Source organism: Capricornis sumatraensis, chromosome 12 (genome assembly GCF_032405125.1).
Source record: "Capricornis sumatraensis isolate serow.1 chromosome 12, serow.2, whole genome shotgun sequence".
NCBI classification, from domain to species: Eukaryota; Metazoa; Chordata; class Mammalia; order Artiodactyla; family Bovidae; genus Capricornis; species Capricornis sumatraensis.
In genome coordinates, this window is record NC_091080.1 from 21,855,317 (window position 1) to 21,874,799 (window position 19,483).

Here is a 19,483-nt window from a genome sequence, read left to right on the forward strand (position 1 = left end):
ATATATATATATATATATATATATATATATAAATCATTCAGTCATGTCTGACTCTTAATGACCCCATGGACTGTAGACCGCCAGGATCCTCTGTCCATGTGATTCTCCAGGCAACAATACTGGAGTGGGTTGCCATGTCCTACTCTATTTTAAATGCATACATACAAACATATGTAGTTCTGATAATTTAGTCTTTTTCCACTAATTGGAAAATACTCTTGTGGTTCTGAGATTGCATTTTTAACTCTATAACACATGATAAATATCTTCAGAAATTACATACATACATGCACGACTTTTTATGCATACTAAAAATGGGGAAATTAGTATCATCATGCTCTAAACAATTTATATCTTGTTCACATTGCTAGAATATACTTTATAAGTTGGTTTCAGAAAAGTAAATGTGCAGAGATAATATCTAAATAAAAATCAAGGAAAAGGAATTGGAAAAAAAATATTTCACTGATAATTTCAACAACTGAGAATATATTAGAAAAACATAATCTATCCTTGAGAGAGAGAAACTTCTCAGATAAAAGTTCACATAATTCTGATTTATAATCCAAAGGACAGGGACCAAAGGAAGTTACAGTAAACAGATTTGCATTATTTAATATGCTCATTTTAGAAAGGAAGGATATTTAGAACTTACTTGGACTCAGAAATGACTCAGATCGTTCTTTTATTGTTATCATATATTCATGAAAACAACTGAATAAAATGCAACCATGATAACTTCAAGCTTGTATCTCATAGGCTAAACTCATTCAAGTACAAACATGAAAAACAGCTTTGGCCTTTTTTTGCTGAAAAGCAAATGCAACACTAATATAAAGCTATAATCGACCCCTTATTTGTTCATTCATCGAATAATGATTAAATTCCTTCTATGTGCCAAGTAATACCCTATGTACTTTATAGACCTCAGTGATCAAAAACACACAAAGCCCTGTTCTCATGGAGTTCAGATTCTGGCATACGGAGGATATAAACAATAATTACAAATATTAGAAACTGCATGTTTCAAGGAAGAAAGAAAAGCGCAGTATAGTGCTTGAGAAACAGTGATGGCTGGGGATGCCAGACAGGCCGGCCTCACCGAGAAGGTGACAACCAGGCAAATGCAGGTGTGTGGTGGAAGAGCATGGCAGGTCCAGCTACTGCAAAGACCCTAGGGCGAGCACGGCTGGCGTGTTCAGAGAAGGGGCAGGGGGGCAGGGAAGCTGGAAGAGGGTAAGCGATGGGAGAGCAGCACAGAGCAGGGCAGAAGCAAGGCCAGGGAGGTTAGAGGATGTGAGAGTCTCACCTGAGGACATTCTACGCACGTCACGCATATTCGTGTAAATGCATCCCTCTTGCCTTTTATTTTCTATTAATTCACCTGGCAGGCCACTGCACAGACTGTTCTTACTGTTTCGCTTAATACATTTCTAGGACTCTTTTTGTCCGTCGGTGTCAGCACCGGTAAACTCATGCTCCACCTTTTTTTAAGCAACTGCATGGTAATCTACTGAGTGGATATAACAGAACTTCTTCATTCAGTCCCATTGCGGTATACATTTGGGTTGTTTCCTTTTAGTTTTGCAACTATAAACAATGCTATATTGCCTATCCTTGTACTTAAATTATTAGGGAATTTCCTTGGATAAATTCCTTGATGTGGAGTCACCAGATCAAAAATCCTACTAGGAGACTGAGCCTGCTTCACGTTGCATATGGAATGCCCAGTATTCAGAATTAGCTACTTGTCACAGAGAAGAGAAGTTCTTCTTAAAGGTTCCTGATGATTCAGTTTATCCCAGGGCCTCTCCAGTCAAGGTGAATCAGTCTCACCAGAGCTGGCCTCAAACCCTTCCACAGTTAGGGTGATGTGATGAAAAGCAAACACTAAAAACCCTTTCTGAATTTGTGTTCTACTCTAAGACTATCTATAGTCTTAGATATGAAGCCAAGTTCTAACACTTTTTATCTGAGTGACCCTAGAAAAATAACCTCTCCAAATATCAGACATTCTTCTCCTCTAAAATGGGGATAAAAATACTCTCATAAAATAGTTGCGATGATGACGATAGCACGTGGGAGCATTTAGTCGGGAGCATTCAGCAACAGCCAATATAGCACTGCTACTAAGATGACATTATTACTGTTATTGCTATTGTTTTGGTTATTATTATCATTATTGCTTTTACCTAAGGTACCGAAGAAATCATTGCCTAGGAAAGGAAATCCAGGTCTGTTGGCCAGAACAATCATTCTAAAATCAGGATGAATCACTACAACATTTTCTCTTCCATTGACTAGTGCAGCATCTGAAAAAAATGTTTTCAATTTATTCTTTATTGATAGGCAATAATTCTTAAGAGTATCACGTTATAGCCTTTAAAATCACAAAAGCAGTCATATAGTTTTATGACTATAGGGTTATAAAACAAATCTAAGAAATCTGGTTGTAATAACTGAGTTGGAGAAAACAAAAACATCTTTTGAGAAAGTTTGCTTAGAATAGAATACTGAATACAGGAACTTGCATTTTTATGTAAATTAAAGGCACATCTAAAAAACAAACTTGTTTAAATGTTGTCTTATGCTGCTTCAACTTGGCTTGAGATCCTATCATTCATTTAAAATACAAATAAGAATCTATAACAATGGATAAGCCAAAGGATACTCAGGATAATCTAAACATCCTTCAGTTTTTTTTTTTAAATCAAATTAGCAACTGCATCCCTTTGCATAAAGCCTGCTATTCTGTAGCTAAGGCGTAGGTCCTGTTTAGATTACCCACCCTGAAAGGATTAACTACATAGGAGAAAGTCTTGAACATCAAGTCAATTCATTAAAGAAAAGTTATTTATTTCCACTCGAGGGATTCTATTATAGTTCTTAAAATATGTAATTTCAAGTTGACTGGAGCTGTCTTTGTGCAAATGTTTAAGGTACTAAAGGAAGTAAATATTATATACTACTGGCTGATGTACATTCAGATTGAACTACTAGTCCAAACAAAAGTTTAAGGTAGCAAAAACTTTATTATCGTTATTTTAAGACAGAACACCTGTCATTTGGGTTTATTTAAATCTTAGGCTTTAGGCTGTTCATCTCTAAAAAATGACAGATGTGAAGTTCAGTTCAGTTCAGTCGCTCAGTTGTGTCTCTTTGCGACCCCATGAATCGCAGCACGTGAGGCCTCCCTTGTCCGTCACCAATTCCCGGAGTTTACCCAAACATCCACTCCAGTATTCTTGCCTGGAGAATCCCATGGATGGAGAAGCCTAGTAGGTTACAGTCCACGGGGTGGCGAAGAGTCGGACAGGACTGAGCAACTTCACCTTCACCTTCATGTCCACTGAGTCAGTGATGCCATCCAACCATCTCATCCTCTATCGTCCCCTTCTCCTCCCTACTTCAATCATTCCAAGCATCAGGGTCTTTTCAAATGAGTCAGTTCTTCGCATCAGGTAGCCAAAGTATTGGAGTTTCAGCTTCAACATCAGTCCTTCCAATGAATATTCAGGACTGATTTCCTTTAGGATGGAGTCTTCTCCAACACCACAGTTCAAAAGCATCAATTCTTCAGTGCTCAGCTTTCTTTATAGTCTAACTCTCACATCCATACATGACTACTGGGAAAATCATAGCTTTGACTAGACGGACCTTTGTTGGCAAAGTAATGTCTTTGCTTTTCAATATGCTGTCTAGGTTGGCCATAACTTTTCTTCCAAGGAACAAGCTCCTTTTAATTTCATGGCTGCAGTCAGCACCAGCAGTGATTTTGGAGCCCCCAAAAATAAAGTTTGTCACCGTTTCCACTTTTCTCTATTTGCCATGAAGTGATGGGACCGGATGCCATGAAGTTAGTTTTCTGAATGTTGAGCTTTAAGCCAACTTTTTAACTCTCTTTTACTTTCATCAAGAGGCTCTTTAGTTCTTCTTCGCTTTCTGCCATAAGGGTGGAGTCATCTGCATATCTGAGGTTATTGATATTTCGCCCGACAATCTTGATTCCAGCTTGTGCTTCTTCCAACCCAGCGTTTCTCATGATGTATTCTGCATATAAGTTAAATAAGCAGGGTGACAATATATAGCCTTGACGTACTCCTTTCCTGATTTGGAACCAGTCTGCTGTTCCATGTGCAGTTCTAACTGTTGCTTCCTGACCTGCATACAGATTTCTCAAGAGGCAGGTTAGGTGGTCTGGTATTCCCATCTCTTTCAGAATTTTCCACAGTTTATTGTGATCCACACAGTCAAAGGCTTTGGCATAGTCAATAAAGCAGAAATAGATGTTTTTCTGGAACTCTCTTGGTTTTTCAATGATCCAACAGATATTGGCAATTTGATCTCTGGTTCCTCTGCCTTTTCTAAAACCAGCTTGAACATCTGCAAGTTCACAGTTCATATACTGATGAAGCCTGGCTTGGAGAATATTGAGCATTACTTTACTAGCATGTGAGATGAGTGCAATGGTGTAGTAGTTTGTCCATTCTTTGACATTGCCTTTCTTTGGAATTGGAATGAAAACTGACCTTTTCCAGTCCTGTGGCCACTGCTGAGGTTTCCAGATTTGCTGGCATATTGAGTGCAGCACTTTCACAGCATCATCTTTCAGGATCTGAAATAGCTCAACTGGAATTTCATCACCTCCACTGGCTTTGTTTGTAGTGATGCTTCCTAAGGCCCACCTGACTTCATATTCCAGGATGTTTGGCTCTAGGTGAGTGATCATTCCATTATGATTATCTGGGTCACGAAGATCTTTTCTGTACAGTTCTTCTGTGTTTTCTTTCCACCTCTTCTTAATATCTTCTGCTTCTGCTAGGTCCATACCATTTCTGTCCTCTATTGAGCCCATCTTTGCATGAAAAGTTTCCTTTGTATCTCTAATTTTCTAAAAGAGATCTCTAGTCTTTCCCATTCTGTTGTTTTCCTCTATTTCTTTACACTGATCACTGAGGAAGGCTTTCTCATCTCTCCTTGCTGTTCTCTGGAACTCTGCATTCAAATGGGTACATCTTTCCTTTTCTCCTTTGTGTTTCACTTCTCTTCTTTTCACAGATGCAAAGTACTTGGAGTTTTATTGAGATGAGTCTGTAAGAAGCTACACTCATACTTCTTTATGATAACAAAAAGTATCCTTTCAATGTGCCATATATTCATGTACTAATACCACCATTAATTTTAACATTTGATCTCCATTTATTTTAGTAGTGTTAAATAACAAGGTATGTGGTCACATGAAAAATTTAATGAGTTAACTAACACAGAAATGGCAATAAAACACGAAAATTTTAAAAAGTTAAGAAAATGAAAAACATAGGCTTGGAAGTGATGCTTTTTGAAACTATGTTCAAAAGAGCTTCAGCTGCTCTTGTGTTTAAAATGTCACCTGCAATCAAATTTGAATTTAAAAATTATGATGATGACTCCTTTGCTTGGAGATTGTCTCTGTTTAACCACAAGTTTGTTCCAGTAGTTCTTTCTTGCTTTCTATTTCACTGTCCTTATAATGCCTCTAAAAAGGGCAGGCAGCATTCAAATCTGATTTTCTAAAAGATAGTTACCAGGCTGTTTAACTCAAATTCTCACTTTTTCCTATACTCACTGTGAAACTGCCGTCTCAGAATGCTTTTATTAGTGTTAAGTTTCCTACGTTTAGATGCAGCAGCCTTGCAATGACAATGTCCAAGAAGAAACCTCTGTGGCGATGGACTTGTACATTTTTATAGTCTTCTGTACATACTTTTTGAATAATGAAGATTTCAGTCATTAGTCTCAATTTGTTTGGCTACCTTGCTATTGACTATATTTCAGTGGCTAGTTAAAGATCTTCAAGTCTTTTCATGACACAAAAATTAAAAACTAGAAAATGTTCTCACATTGCACTAGACAATTTTTTCCTATGGGTTAAACAGACTTATAAGATCTACCTACATTTTCCCTAACAACCACAAAAATAAAAAGAAGTAGGTACTCCAAAGCAGAGTAACTTCTTTCTGAGGCAAGTGTGTATGGTGTGTGTATGTGTGTGTGTGTGTAATATATATGTGTACACACACACACATATATATATAACACTGATATTAAATGCCCAGCAATTTTTTTCTAATTATATTGAGCTAATAATAACATTGATTTTAACATTATAAGTAACAAAACATGGTAGAGCTTCAAAAATTCCACATAATAATGAAAGAAAATAAATTGTACACAAATAATTGAGACATAAGTATAAAAGGGATTATATGTTTGTATTGTCAGAGTAGAAAAAATACGAAGCTGATTTGTCCTAAAGCTACTATTGAAATTTTAAAAGACACTCTCTGGCTATTAGGAAGTGAAACTGACAAAGCTAGATTATCTGTAATTATCAATACAGACAACTTGACTTATACTGAATTTATGCTTGTTATTTGTAGATAAGCAGCCAGCTAAAGTGGGTGATCTGATACAACAGATGTTAAAATTGCACACTGAAAGAAAAGTTGCTTTTTTATACTCACTTGCAACAATGCGTCGTCCATCTGCTAGAATCATTTCTCCATTTTCTACCAGAGTTTTTAAAATACAGGTGACATTTGTTGGAGCCTTGTCTGCCTCATCTACTACCAGAACATGACCCAATTTTACTGCTTTAACCTTTGAAGACAGAACATTTATTGTAAACAAAACAAACAAACAAAAAATGAAAGCAAACGTTTTAAAAATTCCATCACTCATTGCTTTGGATTTGTAATAGCTGGTTTTCTGCAAGCTATAAATATAAAATCACAAAAAATTTCTGTAGCAGAGCTGGAAACAGTATCTATGAATCTCCACCAAAAGCTTCTCATAGTTACTGAACTGCTAACTCTACAGTAATCACTTTATTTTCTTGAAGCATCCTAATTAGCTCTATGTCAGTGATGTTCACATTTCACACCCTCAGGAAGGGGAGAATTAAATCAAGTATTGACATATTAAAAAGAGAATTTAAAGGGCTGTGGGGGCAAAGAGGAATGATTGTGATCATCAGTACTGGATATCAGAACACTGCACTTGTGGTAGCCTTAAAAGAGTACACAGTTTTAAGAGATCAGTATGTATAGTGGAGAAATGGGTAGTCAAGACAGAGAGAATCAACGGTCAAACTCAAGAAATTTGCACCCTACTGAGGGAAGAGTGAATATGAACAGTCTATCTTGGCTGATGCAGAGGTTAAATGTAAGAAAAGACAGAAAAGGATCTGAAAGTGTAGATCAGGTCTCGGCTAATAAAAAGTTGCCTGCCAGACCAAAAAATATGTGCTTTGTCTCATTAAATGGGTGAATTAAAGATTTATGAGTTCAGATGTGATAACAAGTTTAAAGCTACAAGTCAGTGCCTTTAATCTTGCAGAAATATGCAGAATAGACTAGAGGGGGAATACCATAACGACTTGGTAAAAAAGTGAGGTGAGGATCTGATTTTAGGGAAGAGGGCATGGGTTAAAAATGGAAATAAAAAACATTATATTATCTGAAGAAATATTCAGAGGATATTCTACAGCCTTGGCAACTAATTAGATGGGAAGAGGTGAAAGGAAAAATAAGAGAGTTCTAGGTCTTGGATGACTGAGTAAATTAGACGATTGGTCACATTATGAAAAGATAGGAAAAAAGCTAGGAAAAACTCTTTAAAACATTTTAAAAGAATGGATAGGAGATACCCAATGAACTTCAATGTAAACCCAGAGATTATTTTTTTAAATAGTAAGAAATAGCTCATAACATAAAATGGAACATATCATAAACTTCTCTCATCACATGGTTTTGGCAAGTAATTTTATAGAAATTGAGAAATAGGTGATTCTCTCTACCACAAATATCTTATTTCATATTCTAAAAATATGAATAAAAATTTTTCTTTTTAACTTTAGGGTAAAAATAACCTGAATTTTAAAAAAGAGAGAGAAAACATGTAGCTTCTACTCCCAACTCCAGCCTTCACATCTCTGTTCAGAGAAGCTCGAGTCCAGTCTGGAAGAACTCAGACAGGAGGTCCTGAAGACTCCCATCACTGGGGTCTGGACCAGAGTTCTCTGGATGGCTTCTCTGTGCCATTGCTGGAGGGCAGTTATATACACAGAAAGACATGCCTGGCAGAACAGGATTTTTTTTTGGTGGGGCGGCAGGGGCCGGTGGGGGGGCTCTTATGTGAGAAGCTAAGGACAGCTGATCTTCCCAGCTGTCTAAAATGTTGGGTCAATATTTTACTCATTAAAATCATTTTAAAAAATATTCCAGAAGCATTATCTAATTTCAAAGTCTGCACATCTGAAAACAACAGCAAACTTTTTTCTTTTTTGAAAGTTCTGGAATGGAAAAGATATCCATTAGAGGATTTCTATCATTACCTAAATCTCTATCTAGAGAGAGGAACAGAATAAGAAAACATGTTATTTTCCCAGTAATTTGCATTTAAATATCCACTCTCCAAATGACATATGAATGAGTGTTTTCTAGTTAAGACTGAAACATATTGGAATCAATGGGGTATTTCTTCCCCTCAAAGGCTGAACTATAATTATCATTCAAAGAACACAGTTGAGAATATTCATATAATTGCATTACTAACCAAAGGTGAGTCTTCATATACAATAAGTCCATCTTTAACAGAAGGCTGAAGAGTAAGTGTTTGGACTGTGGTGTCCCTAAAGTTAAACCAACAGATTTTATAGTTAGTAAAGAAATACAGTGACATTTGATCTCGAATAAAACATGAGAACATTTCTCTTTTTCTTCCTTTAGTTCACCATCCAGCTTCTCCTAAGACGAATAAAAAAGCAAATGAAATTCCACTCAGCAACAGTATTTTGTAGATGTCAATATAAGTTATAAAGGTTTGGGAATTACTCCAAGTTTACAAATTATCCAGGCTCTTCACTTCTCCTTTTCCCAGTAATTTCCCTATGACCATTTTACACTTAAAAATCATCTCCTAAAGGTGAAAAGGAGAAATTAAAAATAAATATTTGCATTACCTATACAATATCTCCTGGAGAAGGAAATGGCAACCCACTCCAGTATTCTTGCCTGGAGAATCCCATGGACGGAGGAGCTTGGTGGGCTACAGTCCATGGGTCACAAAAGAGTCGGACACGACTGAGCAATTTCACTTTCACTTTCATACAATATCTACATTGTTTAAAAATAATTTGATGGTGAGTTTGGTGACGACTGGCATGCTGATGTTCCTGATTAAAGTGAGTCTGTGAATTATACTTCACGGCCCAACTTGCCATGAGGCAAGACCATTTTACCTCATTCCAGCAAACATGGGATTGTGAACATTTCTGCTAGGATTAGGGCAATTCATTTTACTTTCTTAAGTCTACCTACTACTACCTACCTGACTTTCCTTTAGAACAGGATTTTCAAAAGTATTAACAGTGTGCTACCTAAATGTTATCCAACTCCACACATGATAAGATATGAAGTTCATCACCTATGAATCTTCTTGACCAAAATGTTATAGTTAGTAAAGAAATAAAATGACATTTGATCAGAATAAAACACAAGTGTCATATATCCATTTTTTGTACTCCTGGGTCTCCTAAGTTAGTGTAGGTTACACTTTTGCTATCTTCCGCTAAAAAAATAAAGGCCATTTTTGGGTTTTAAACAAATAACAGACCTTAATTAATATCACAAATTCACTGTTCATATTCCGGCAATACAGAAGGGTAGGTGAGGAAAAGAAAGAGATGTGTTCACACAGATTTTTATAGCAATATAGTAAATTTCTCACCTCAGCTGTCACATATTTAATGGGCAACAACATGACACCTCCCAGCACCAAAATGGAAAAAGGAACTCTGTATCATTATCAGCAGAAAGGAAATTTAATCATTACTTTAATAATTATGGTGCTTCATAGCAGATTAAGAACAGGAAATTCAAGGTGAATTACAACTTTAAAAAGGCAAATGAAATTGTTCTATAACACGTTAATTCTGACAGCATACAATTTGGCAAATTAGATTTCTCAAAAGACTTATGCTATAAATAAAAAACATAGGTTTGAAGGAACAAGCACAAACCAGATGATTCCTAAAAGGGACAAGGAATAAGTATAAATACAAATAGGAAACATGGCTTTCAGTGGAGTAGGCAATGAGAAAGAGCAACTTAATGAGAAAAAGTGGTTTTGTTCCATTCTTATTATTAGTCCTTTGTCTTACATGTCAAAGGAAAAGCAAAGGCTAGCAAAATATGTAAAATGACATTCAATTAAAAAAACAGGTTGGCTTATATGTCAGTTCCTTATTATATAAGAGTAGAAAATAACTCACTAATTTCTGCATAGCACTTAATACAACAACAAAAAATGCTTGAACTTCAGTGGATTAGAATCCGCCTGCTAATACAGCAGACACAGGTTTAATCCGTGGTCCAGAAGATTCCACATGCTGCAGAGCAACTAGGCTTGGGTATCACAGCTTCTGAGCTCATGCTTTACAACCTGTGAGCTACAGCCACTGAGCCCACACACTGTAACGACTGAAGCCGGCACACCTACAGCTCATGCTCCGCAACAAGGGAAGCAGCTGCAATGAGAAGCCCACAGACCGCAACAAAGAGTAGCCCAAGCGCAGCAAAGAAGAACCAGTGCAACCAAAAGCGTATAAATATACATCTTTTAAAAGCTTGTTTTTCAAGGTATCTTACAATATTATAAACTTCAACTCAGTAAATGATGACTACTGTCACAAGTAGCATATAAGTGACAGTGAGTTGCTCAGTCGAGTCCAACTCTTTGCGACTGTATAGTCCATGGGATTCTCCAGGCCAGAATACTGGGGTGGGTAGCCTTTCCCTTCTCCAGGGGATTTCCCCAACTCAAGGATCGAACCCAGTCTCCCGCACTGCAGGCGGATTCTCTACCAGCTGAGCTACCCGGGAAGCCATGATAGAATAGCATATAAATTGACTCTTAAAGACAATACAATGATCCTTTTTCAGAAAATATTTGACTAAAATCATTGCTTTGGTTTGAGGAGCATCATAGTAATTCTCCACACAAATAATCAATGACCCTAAGAGAATATTTTATTTGCTACAGTTTCAATTCTATTATGATTTGTTCCTCTCAAGAATTGTTTTGAAATATAAGCTCATAAAAGCTGAAGTAGAGTCAAAATTTGCACAATACTGGGGAAAAGAAAACACATCTTAGTAACAGTTTCTTAGCCTACAGTTTAACAAAGAGACATCTCTCCAGGACATAACAGTTACCAGCAATGCTTGAGGAATTAATTAGAATGTTCAGCTAATTGCTGACATTTATGTTAGCACCAATTGTTCTCACTTACTATTTTACAAACTAAAGTTGTCCATCAGTTGTGTTGATAAAGAGGCTACTAAAAGAAACACGGTGCTAAACTCTAGTCTTATTTTAACTCTGTAACTTTAAAGTTTTTTTACACTGGAGTTATTAATGCTTCAATAGTAATTTTAAATGATTCCAGGTGCAATAAAAGTAATTAAATTGAATGAAGACCAAGTTTTTATCAAAATAAGGACAGCAAATTGGCCACTGGAGAGCAAGCACAATCCATTCCTGTGACTTTGCTAATAAAGGTACATTAAGCTAATAAATTCTAATTTATTGAGGAGCAAAAGATCTCAAAATAGCAATGTCTATTTTGAGGATGATATTTTAGTAAGTTGTATTTAAATTGGCTTATGGTTAGCTGTCTTTTAGAAAAATAATAATAGTTAACCACAAGGGTGAAGGAGGAAAAAAGACACATAGGAGTTTCAAATAGCTAATAAAAATCTTATCTAACTTTGCAGTTCATTAAAATAGAGATGGCTAAAGTAATAGTCCATTCATTATTATAAACCAAGCATGAGAAAAGAAAGATAGAATATGACTCACAGGAGGCACTTTACAAATATTTGCTCAATATTTTAAGAAGTGGGATGATTATGAAAATAGAATCAAATGGTAATTTAAACAAATTAGATATAAGCATAGAATTACTGTCTGAGAAGTAAATGCTGTTGAAGGATATTTTAAGTGAAGAAGTCATGGTATTATCAAGACGATCATTTCTAGAAGGCTTATTTTAAAACAAGTAATGAAATAAAGATAAGAAGTACTAATAATAATTATCATTAATAAAAGAGAGTGGTAACTTAGACAAAGGGGATGCAAACGAATTTGAGAATTAATGTTTACAAACATTCTGGGCTCTCTGCGCACTTCCTTCCTGCCTTGCCTACAAAAGATAAATTTATTTTGCTAAGTTGGGAAAGAAACTTCCCTGAGCCCTCAAACAGAAATAATCACTAATATAAGCAGTGTTGCCACACAATCCAAAAAAAAGAAGATACAAGTTAGCTGTGATTATTGCAGGGTTGGTTAAAAACCAGCACTGGTCTATTAATAAATAGGCCTCCTAGTTTTGTTAATTACTTCAACTTTCTTGTTTTTAAATCACTTAAACTCTTTTTAAAAATTATTATTTCTTTTTCATGCACAAGTATATATTTTCTGTTTTAACTTTTTGTGTTGTATTGGAATATAGCCAATTAACAATGTTGTGATAGTTTCAGGTGGACAGCAAATCAATTAAACTCCTGAAAGCCAATATTATCCACCTCTACAGACGGGAATTAAAATAGAACATTTGAGGAAATAGAGTAAAAAGTTAAAAAGACAAGAGTGAGAAAGAAAAATTATTAAATGTGCTTTGAAAGCTGTAAGGGAAAAGTCCTTTTCATAAGATAAAAAAAATATTATTTCTGCCAAAGTGACTGAGAAGACTCCAGCTCTTAAAAGAGTAGTTTTGGAGGACAAATAATGTATTTAGTCGTCAAACACTCATCACTAATACATCCAGATGCATAAACTCCTAACAAACCATAAAAGGAGGGAAGACATTGGGGGATAAAATTTATGGAAGGGAGTCGACTGTGGTTCAGCACTTTGCTCTTCAGAGGTAGGTTTTTCTGGGAACAACAGGTAGAAAACAGCCACCGCAAAACAGTCATTTTATGGAAGCTAAAATTTTCAAAATATTAGTAGTTTTCAAACTCTACGTTACCTTCCTTACCACGTCTCCCAACAATATATTAACACTTATTTAAAAAGAAATTCCTCCAATATTCAAAGTCATGCTGATAGTCAAACCTTTAACAAAATCTGAACGTTTTGTAAGTTGTCTAGTCTTTTTAAAAATAAATATTTGTAAATATTTACAATGGGATCTTTTGTCTTTATTCTCAAAATGAGCTTACTGGCTTGGGAAATTTTAGGGTACTCAAAATGACCTAATTTCTTTTAGGAACTTCATTTTCTCTTCTCTAGAAACAAAAAGAGAAAAACAGTATGCAGGTTTCTTACTTTTCCCCTGACATTAAACAACGTATTTTCTGATCAGTTTTTTAAAAGGAAAAGAATGAAATGTAGACTAAAATATTGATATAAAACTGAATGAGTAAAAACATTAAAAAATTAAGCAAACACATTTTCATATCAGGACATGAGATGATTGTTTGTTCAATAAATATTTATTGAATATCTACTAATAGGCACTGCTTTAGATAAGAAGAATAAGTCCCTGTGAAAATACAAATTCTTTCCTTTGCTGAGCTTAAATTCCTAATATATTTAAGTGAACTTATTTTTACCATACTAATGATGTACCACCTTTGGCACAGTATAAACTAGATCCTGCATGAAATTAAATATCAAAAGATAATTTACAATCGTCCCCTCCTCCTCCTGCCTTCTACCTTTCCCCACACCAGCGTCTTTTCAAATGAGTCAGTTCTTTGCATCAGGTGGCCAAAGTATTGGAGTTTCAGCTTCAGCATCAGTCCTTCCAATGAATATTCAGGACTCATTTCCGTTAGGATAGACTGGTTGGATCTCCTTGCAATCCAAGGGACTCTCACAGTTCAAAAGCATCAATTCTTCGACGCTCAGATTTCTTTATAGTGCAACTCTCACATCCATACATGACTACTGGAAAAACCATAGCCTTAACTAGACGGACCTTTGTTGGCAAAGTAATGTCTCTACTTTTTAATATGCTGTCTAGGTTGGTCATAACTTTACTTTCAAGGAGCAAGCGCCTTTTAATTTCATGGCTGCAGTCACCATCTGCAGTGATTTTGAAGCCACAAAAAATAAAGTCAGCCACTGTTTCCCCATCTATTTGCCATGAAGTGATGGGACCGGATGCCATGATCTTCGTTTTCTGAATGTTGAGCTTTAAGTCAACTCTTTCACCCTCCTCTTTCACTTTCATCAAGAGGCTCTTTAGTTCTTCATCACTTTCTGCCATAAGGGTGGTGTTATCTGCATATCTGAGGTTACTGATATTTCTCCCAGCAATCTTGATTTCAGCTTGTGCTTCATCTAGCCCAGCATTTCTCATGATGTACTCTGCATAAGTTAAATAAGCTGGATGACAATATGCATCCTTGACGGACTCCTTTCCCGATTTGGAACCAGTCTGTTGCTCCATGTCCAGTTCTAACTGTTGCTTCCTGACCTGCTTACAGATTTCTCAAGAGGCAAGTCAGGTGCTCTGGTATTTCCATCTCTTAAAGAATTTTCTACAGTTTATTGTGATCCACACAGTCAAAGGCTTTGGCATAGTCAGTAAAACAGAAATAGATGTTTTTCTGGAACTCTTTTGCTCTTTCGATGATCCAGCAGATCTTGGCAATTTGATCTCTGGCTCCTCTGCCTTTTCTAAAACCAGCTTGAACATCTGCAAGTTCATGGTTCACGTATTTTTGAAACCTCGCTTGGAGAATTTTAAGGTTTACTTTACTAGTGTGTGAGATGAGTGCAACTGTGTGGTAGTTTGAGCATTCTTTGGCATTGCCTTTCTTTGAGATTGGAATGAAAACTGACGTTTTCCAGTCCTGTGGCCACTGCTGAGTTTTCCAGATTTGCTGGCATATTGCATGCAGCACTTTCACAGCATCACCTTTTAGGATTTGAAATAGCTCAACTGGAATTCCATCACCTCCTCTACATTCCAGGATGTCTGGCTCTAGGCGAGTGACCACACCATCGTGATTATCTGGGTTGTGAAGATCTTTTTTGTACAGTTCTTCCATGTATTCTTGCCACCTCTTCTTAATATCTTCTGCTTCTGTTAGGTCCATACCATTTCTGTCCTTTATTGAGCCCATCTTTGCATGAAATGTTTCCTTGGTATCTCTAATTTTCTTGAAGAGATCTTTCCCATTCTATTGTTTTCCTCTATTTCTTTGCACTGATCACTGAGGAAGGCTTTCTTATCTCTCCTTGCTATTCTTTGGAACTCTGCATTAGCAACAAAAACTAAAGAGTTTGTTTATCCCCAGCCCATTTTCCAATGTCATTTTTATGGCAGAGGAAAAGGAATAAACATTAATACCTCTGAGGAATTAGAGAGCACAGGACAGAGCAGTCCTTTAACACATTTCTTTGTCATTTTCATTTTTTTCTTAAAATGTGATGGAGATTTTGAATGCTACTCTTTAACATACCCAGTTGTTCTAATACAAACATGTGTATGACACCATTAGGGAAACACCAACAAGGAGCTGCTGTCCAGACACCAGGGTGGGCGGAGGACAGCTGACCAAACACAGCCAGCTCAGCCTCTGGCTGCTTTTCCTCTTCCTGTATCTAGCACACTTCTTGAACTTCAAATTAAATAAATGAGTGGGCATAAAGTGGCAACTGTTTTTTTTTCACTGCTTTATGAACTGTGTCAGGATAATCACTGTGGAGAGCTTCCCGAGGGATGCTGAAGAGGCAGTGTGCACAGCATTTTCTGACTGGGTTCTAGTGGGCATTTCAACCACTGCACCTTTTAAAGATATGAACAGCTTAGGTCATTTTGGGACTTGTAAGTTCTCTCGTCTCCTGGGCAAAACTATTGTTTCAAGATGAAAGTGAGGATGTGGTTCATTTGTCCTGTTCTCTCACTTGAATTTCAGTATTATTTCTATGTATTCAAGGTTTGTCTGAGAAGCTTGAAAATCCCACCATAAAGAAAAAAAAAAGTACTTACTATACAGATAAAACTTAAAATATAAAAGGCATGTTTATAGAGGCAAAAGACTGGAAATAGGGTACTATGCCTAAGGGCTACTCAAAAGTCAGCTTCAGGACAGCCTTCTCTGGCCTATCTATGAACATGGTAAACCCCACTCTGGCCCCCTTTCCTGCCTTATTTTTCCGCATGGCACTTATTATCTGACAGACTGCATATTTTAAATAAGTATCTTGTTTTCTCACTAGGAAAACCCCTCTCTCTCACTAGTAACTAGAATATAAATATGAAGTCTGCGGCTTTTGGCTCTTTTGTTCCTGATGTAGTCACTCATGCTAGGAAAGTGACCAGCATCTACTAGGTGTTCAGCAACATTTGCTGAAGTGGACACGTTTCAGTCAGCTATGCTAGTCAGGGGCCCTCGGCTGTCCTGAGTTTCTGGTAATTCCTTATGCATCGTGCCCAAGTGTGTGCCCTTATTCTGGGAAGTTTTTTGTTCCCTTCTCCCCATTTTGCCAAAGGGGGACAAAGCATCAAGGTCTGTTCCTCAAAGGCTCAGCTCAAAAGATCATCTCCTCTTTGAAGCATTAAGTATTTCTCAGTTCTATACTCCCAGTTGAATTACTGTCTCACAGAAAGCACTTTACACTTAAGAAACATTTTATTTGTTCATGTAACCTCAGAATCGGCCCAAATTGACCATATCCTGTTTCTAACAAGTTACTGAGCTATTTTTCAAAGACAGTAGAACGAAACAGCAGGTCATGCAGGCAAAGCATATGCAGAGGAGAACATTTTGTACTCAAATAATACCTGGAACCAAAATTTCTATCCTCATCTCCCAACAGCAGCCATGGAACTAAAGGACCAGGACATGACCAGGACCTGAACATGGGACCCCTTTCAGAGGTGAAGGGTCTGTCGTCCAGGAAGACCCAGTGCTGAAGCCCCCTTTGCACACCTTACCACAAATGGCCATGTTTCAAAGCCCTCCAATCAAAACCTGCCTGCCAGTGCTTCTGTATACCAACCCTCCTCACCTAACTCATGAAAGTGTGACCCAACTCCAGATTGGGAAGAGACAGAATTGAGCCCTGTCTCTTCTCTCCCTGCTGACTGACTCTGAAAATAGCTCTTTTCTTTTATCAAACTCCAGCACCATGGTACTGGCTTCTATGTGCATTGGGCAGAGTGCTCCAATGAACACTGGGGTACATGTGTAAGAATCTGACTTTCATCTCATGTGAATGGAGGGCCAATCATCTCTACACTTCAGACAGAGGACTATCTAAATGGATGTCTCAAAGATGAACGGGAAGACAGACACTGCATCTATCCATTTGCTTAAAAAAGTATATTGTACACCTACCGTATTCCTGAAATCATGCTGGAGGAGGCAGTTCAAAGAAATGCCCCTGCCCTTAGGGAGACAACACTAAGAAGGCAGGCAGAGGTGGAAACCCATGATTGTGGTAAAGAATGACATGTATAACAGTGGAGTCTATTCTAGGTCAGTGGCTCTCAGTGCATGATGAATAAGTTTTGTTTGTTTGTTTTATTGAGAAGATCTACTCTTAAGTACACAAATATAGAAATAACAGCCTAACTAAAGTTGAAATACCTTAAAACACTTTATCATGGATCGGAAGAATCAATATAGTCATGGATCCGAAGAATCAATATAGTCATGGATTGGAAGAATCAGTATAGTGAAAATGAGTATACTACCCAAAGCAATCTATAGATCCAAGGCAATCCTTATCAAGCGACCAACAGTATTTTTCACACAGCTAGAACAAATAATTTCATAATTTGTATGGAAATACAAAAAACCTCGAATAGCCAAAGCAATCTTGAGAAAGAAGAATGGAACTGGAGGAATCAATCTGCCTGACTTCAGGCTCTACTACAAAGCCACAGTCATCAAGACAGTATGTATTTGCATAAAGACAGAAATATAGATCAATGGAACAAAATAGAAAGCCCAGAGATAAATTCACACACATCTATGGAAATCTTATCTTTGACAAAGGAGGCAAGAATATACAATGAAGAAAAGACAATCTCTTTAACAAGTGGTGCTGGGAAAACTGGTCAACCACTTGTAAAAGAATGAAACTAGAACATTCTCTAACAGCATACACAAAAATAAACTCAAAATGGATTAAAGATCTAAACATAAGACCAGAAACTATAAAACTCTTAGAGGAGAACATAGGCAAAACACTCTCCAACATAAATCACAGCAGGATCCTCTATGACCCACCTCCTAGAATACTGGAAATAAAAGCAAAAATAAACAAATGGGACCTAATTAAAATTAAAAGCTTCTGCACAACAAAGGAAAATATAAGCAAGGTGAAAAGACAGCCTTCTGAATGGGAGAAAATAACAGCAAATGAAGCAACTGACAAAGAATTAATCTCAAAAATATACAAGCAACTCTTGCAGCTCAATTCCAGAAAAATAAACGACCCAATCAAAAAATGGGCCAAAGAACTAAACAGACATTTCTTCAAAGAAGACATACAGATGGCTAACAAACACATGAAAAGAGGCTCAACATCACTCATTATCAGAGGAATACAAATTAAGATCACAATGAGGTACCATTTCACATCAGTCAGAATGGCTGTGATCCAAAAGTCTATAAGCAATAAATGCTGGAGAGGGTGTGGAGGAAAGGGAACCCTCTTACACTGTTGGTGGGAATGCAAACTAAAACAGCCACTATGGAGAACAGTGTGGAGATTCCTTAAAAAACCGGAAACAGAACTGCCTTATGACCCAGCAATCCCACCGCTGGGCATACACACCAAAGAACCCAGAAGTGAAAGAGACACGTGTACCCCAATGTTCATCGCAGCACTGTTTATAATAGCCAGGACATGGAAGCAACCTAGATGTCCCTCAGCAGATGAATGGATAAGAAAGCTGTGGTACATATACACAATGGAGTATTACTCAGCCATTAAAAAGAATACATTTGAATCAGTTCTAATGAGGTGGATGAAACTGGAGCCTATTATACAGAGTGAAGTAAGCCAGAAAGAAAATCACCAATACAGTATAACAATGCATATATATGGAATTTAGAAAGATGGTAACGATAACCCTGTATGTGAGAGAGCAAAAGAGACATAGATGTATAGAACAGTCTTTTGGACTGTGTGGGAGAGGGCGAGGGTGGGATGATTTGGGAGAATGGCTTTGAAACATGTATATTATCATATGTGAAACGAATCACCAGTCCAGGTTTGATGCATGAGACAGGATGCTCAGGGCTGGTGCACTGGGATGACCCAGAGGGATGGGATGGGGAGAGATGTGGGAGGGGGTTTCAGGATGGGGAACTCGTGGCGGATTCATGTTAATGTATGTCAAAACCAATACAATATTGTAAAGTAATTAGCCTCCAATTAAAATAAATATATTTATATTAAAATACTTTAA

The 19,483-nt window shown here is 37.0% G+C and overlaps 1 protein-coding gene across 1 annotated transcript in view; it reads right to left on the reverse strand.

The window, feature by feature from the left end:
- The window catches only part of VWA8 (von Willebrand factor A domain containing 8), a 382,159-nt gene that overhangs the window by 190,597 nt on the left and 172,079 nt on the right, over positions 1–19,483 (reverse strand). Inside the window, exons 22-24 of the mRNA XM_068984307.1 lie at positions 8,596–8,671; positions 6,504–6,639; positions 2,193–2,312 (exon numbers count right to left, since the gene is read on the reverse strand). Of these exons, the coding sequence (XP_068840408.1) occupies positions 2,193–2,312; positions 6,504–6,639; positions 8,596–8,671 (332 nt within the window). The remainder of the gene's footprint in view (positions 1–2,192; positions 2,313–6,503; positions 6,640–8,595; positions 8,672–19,483) is intronic.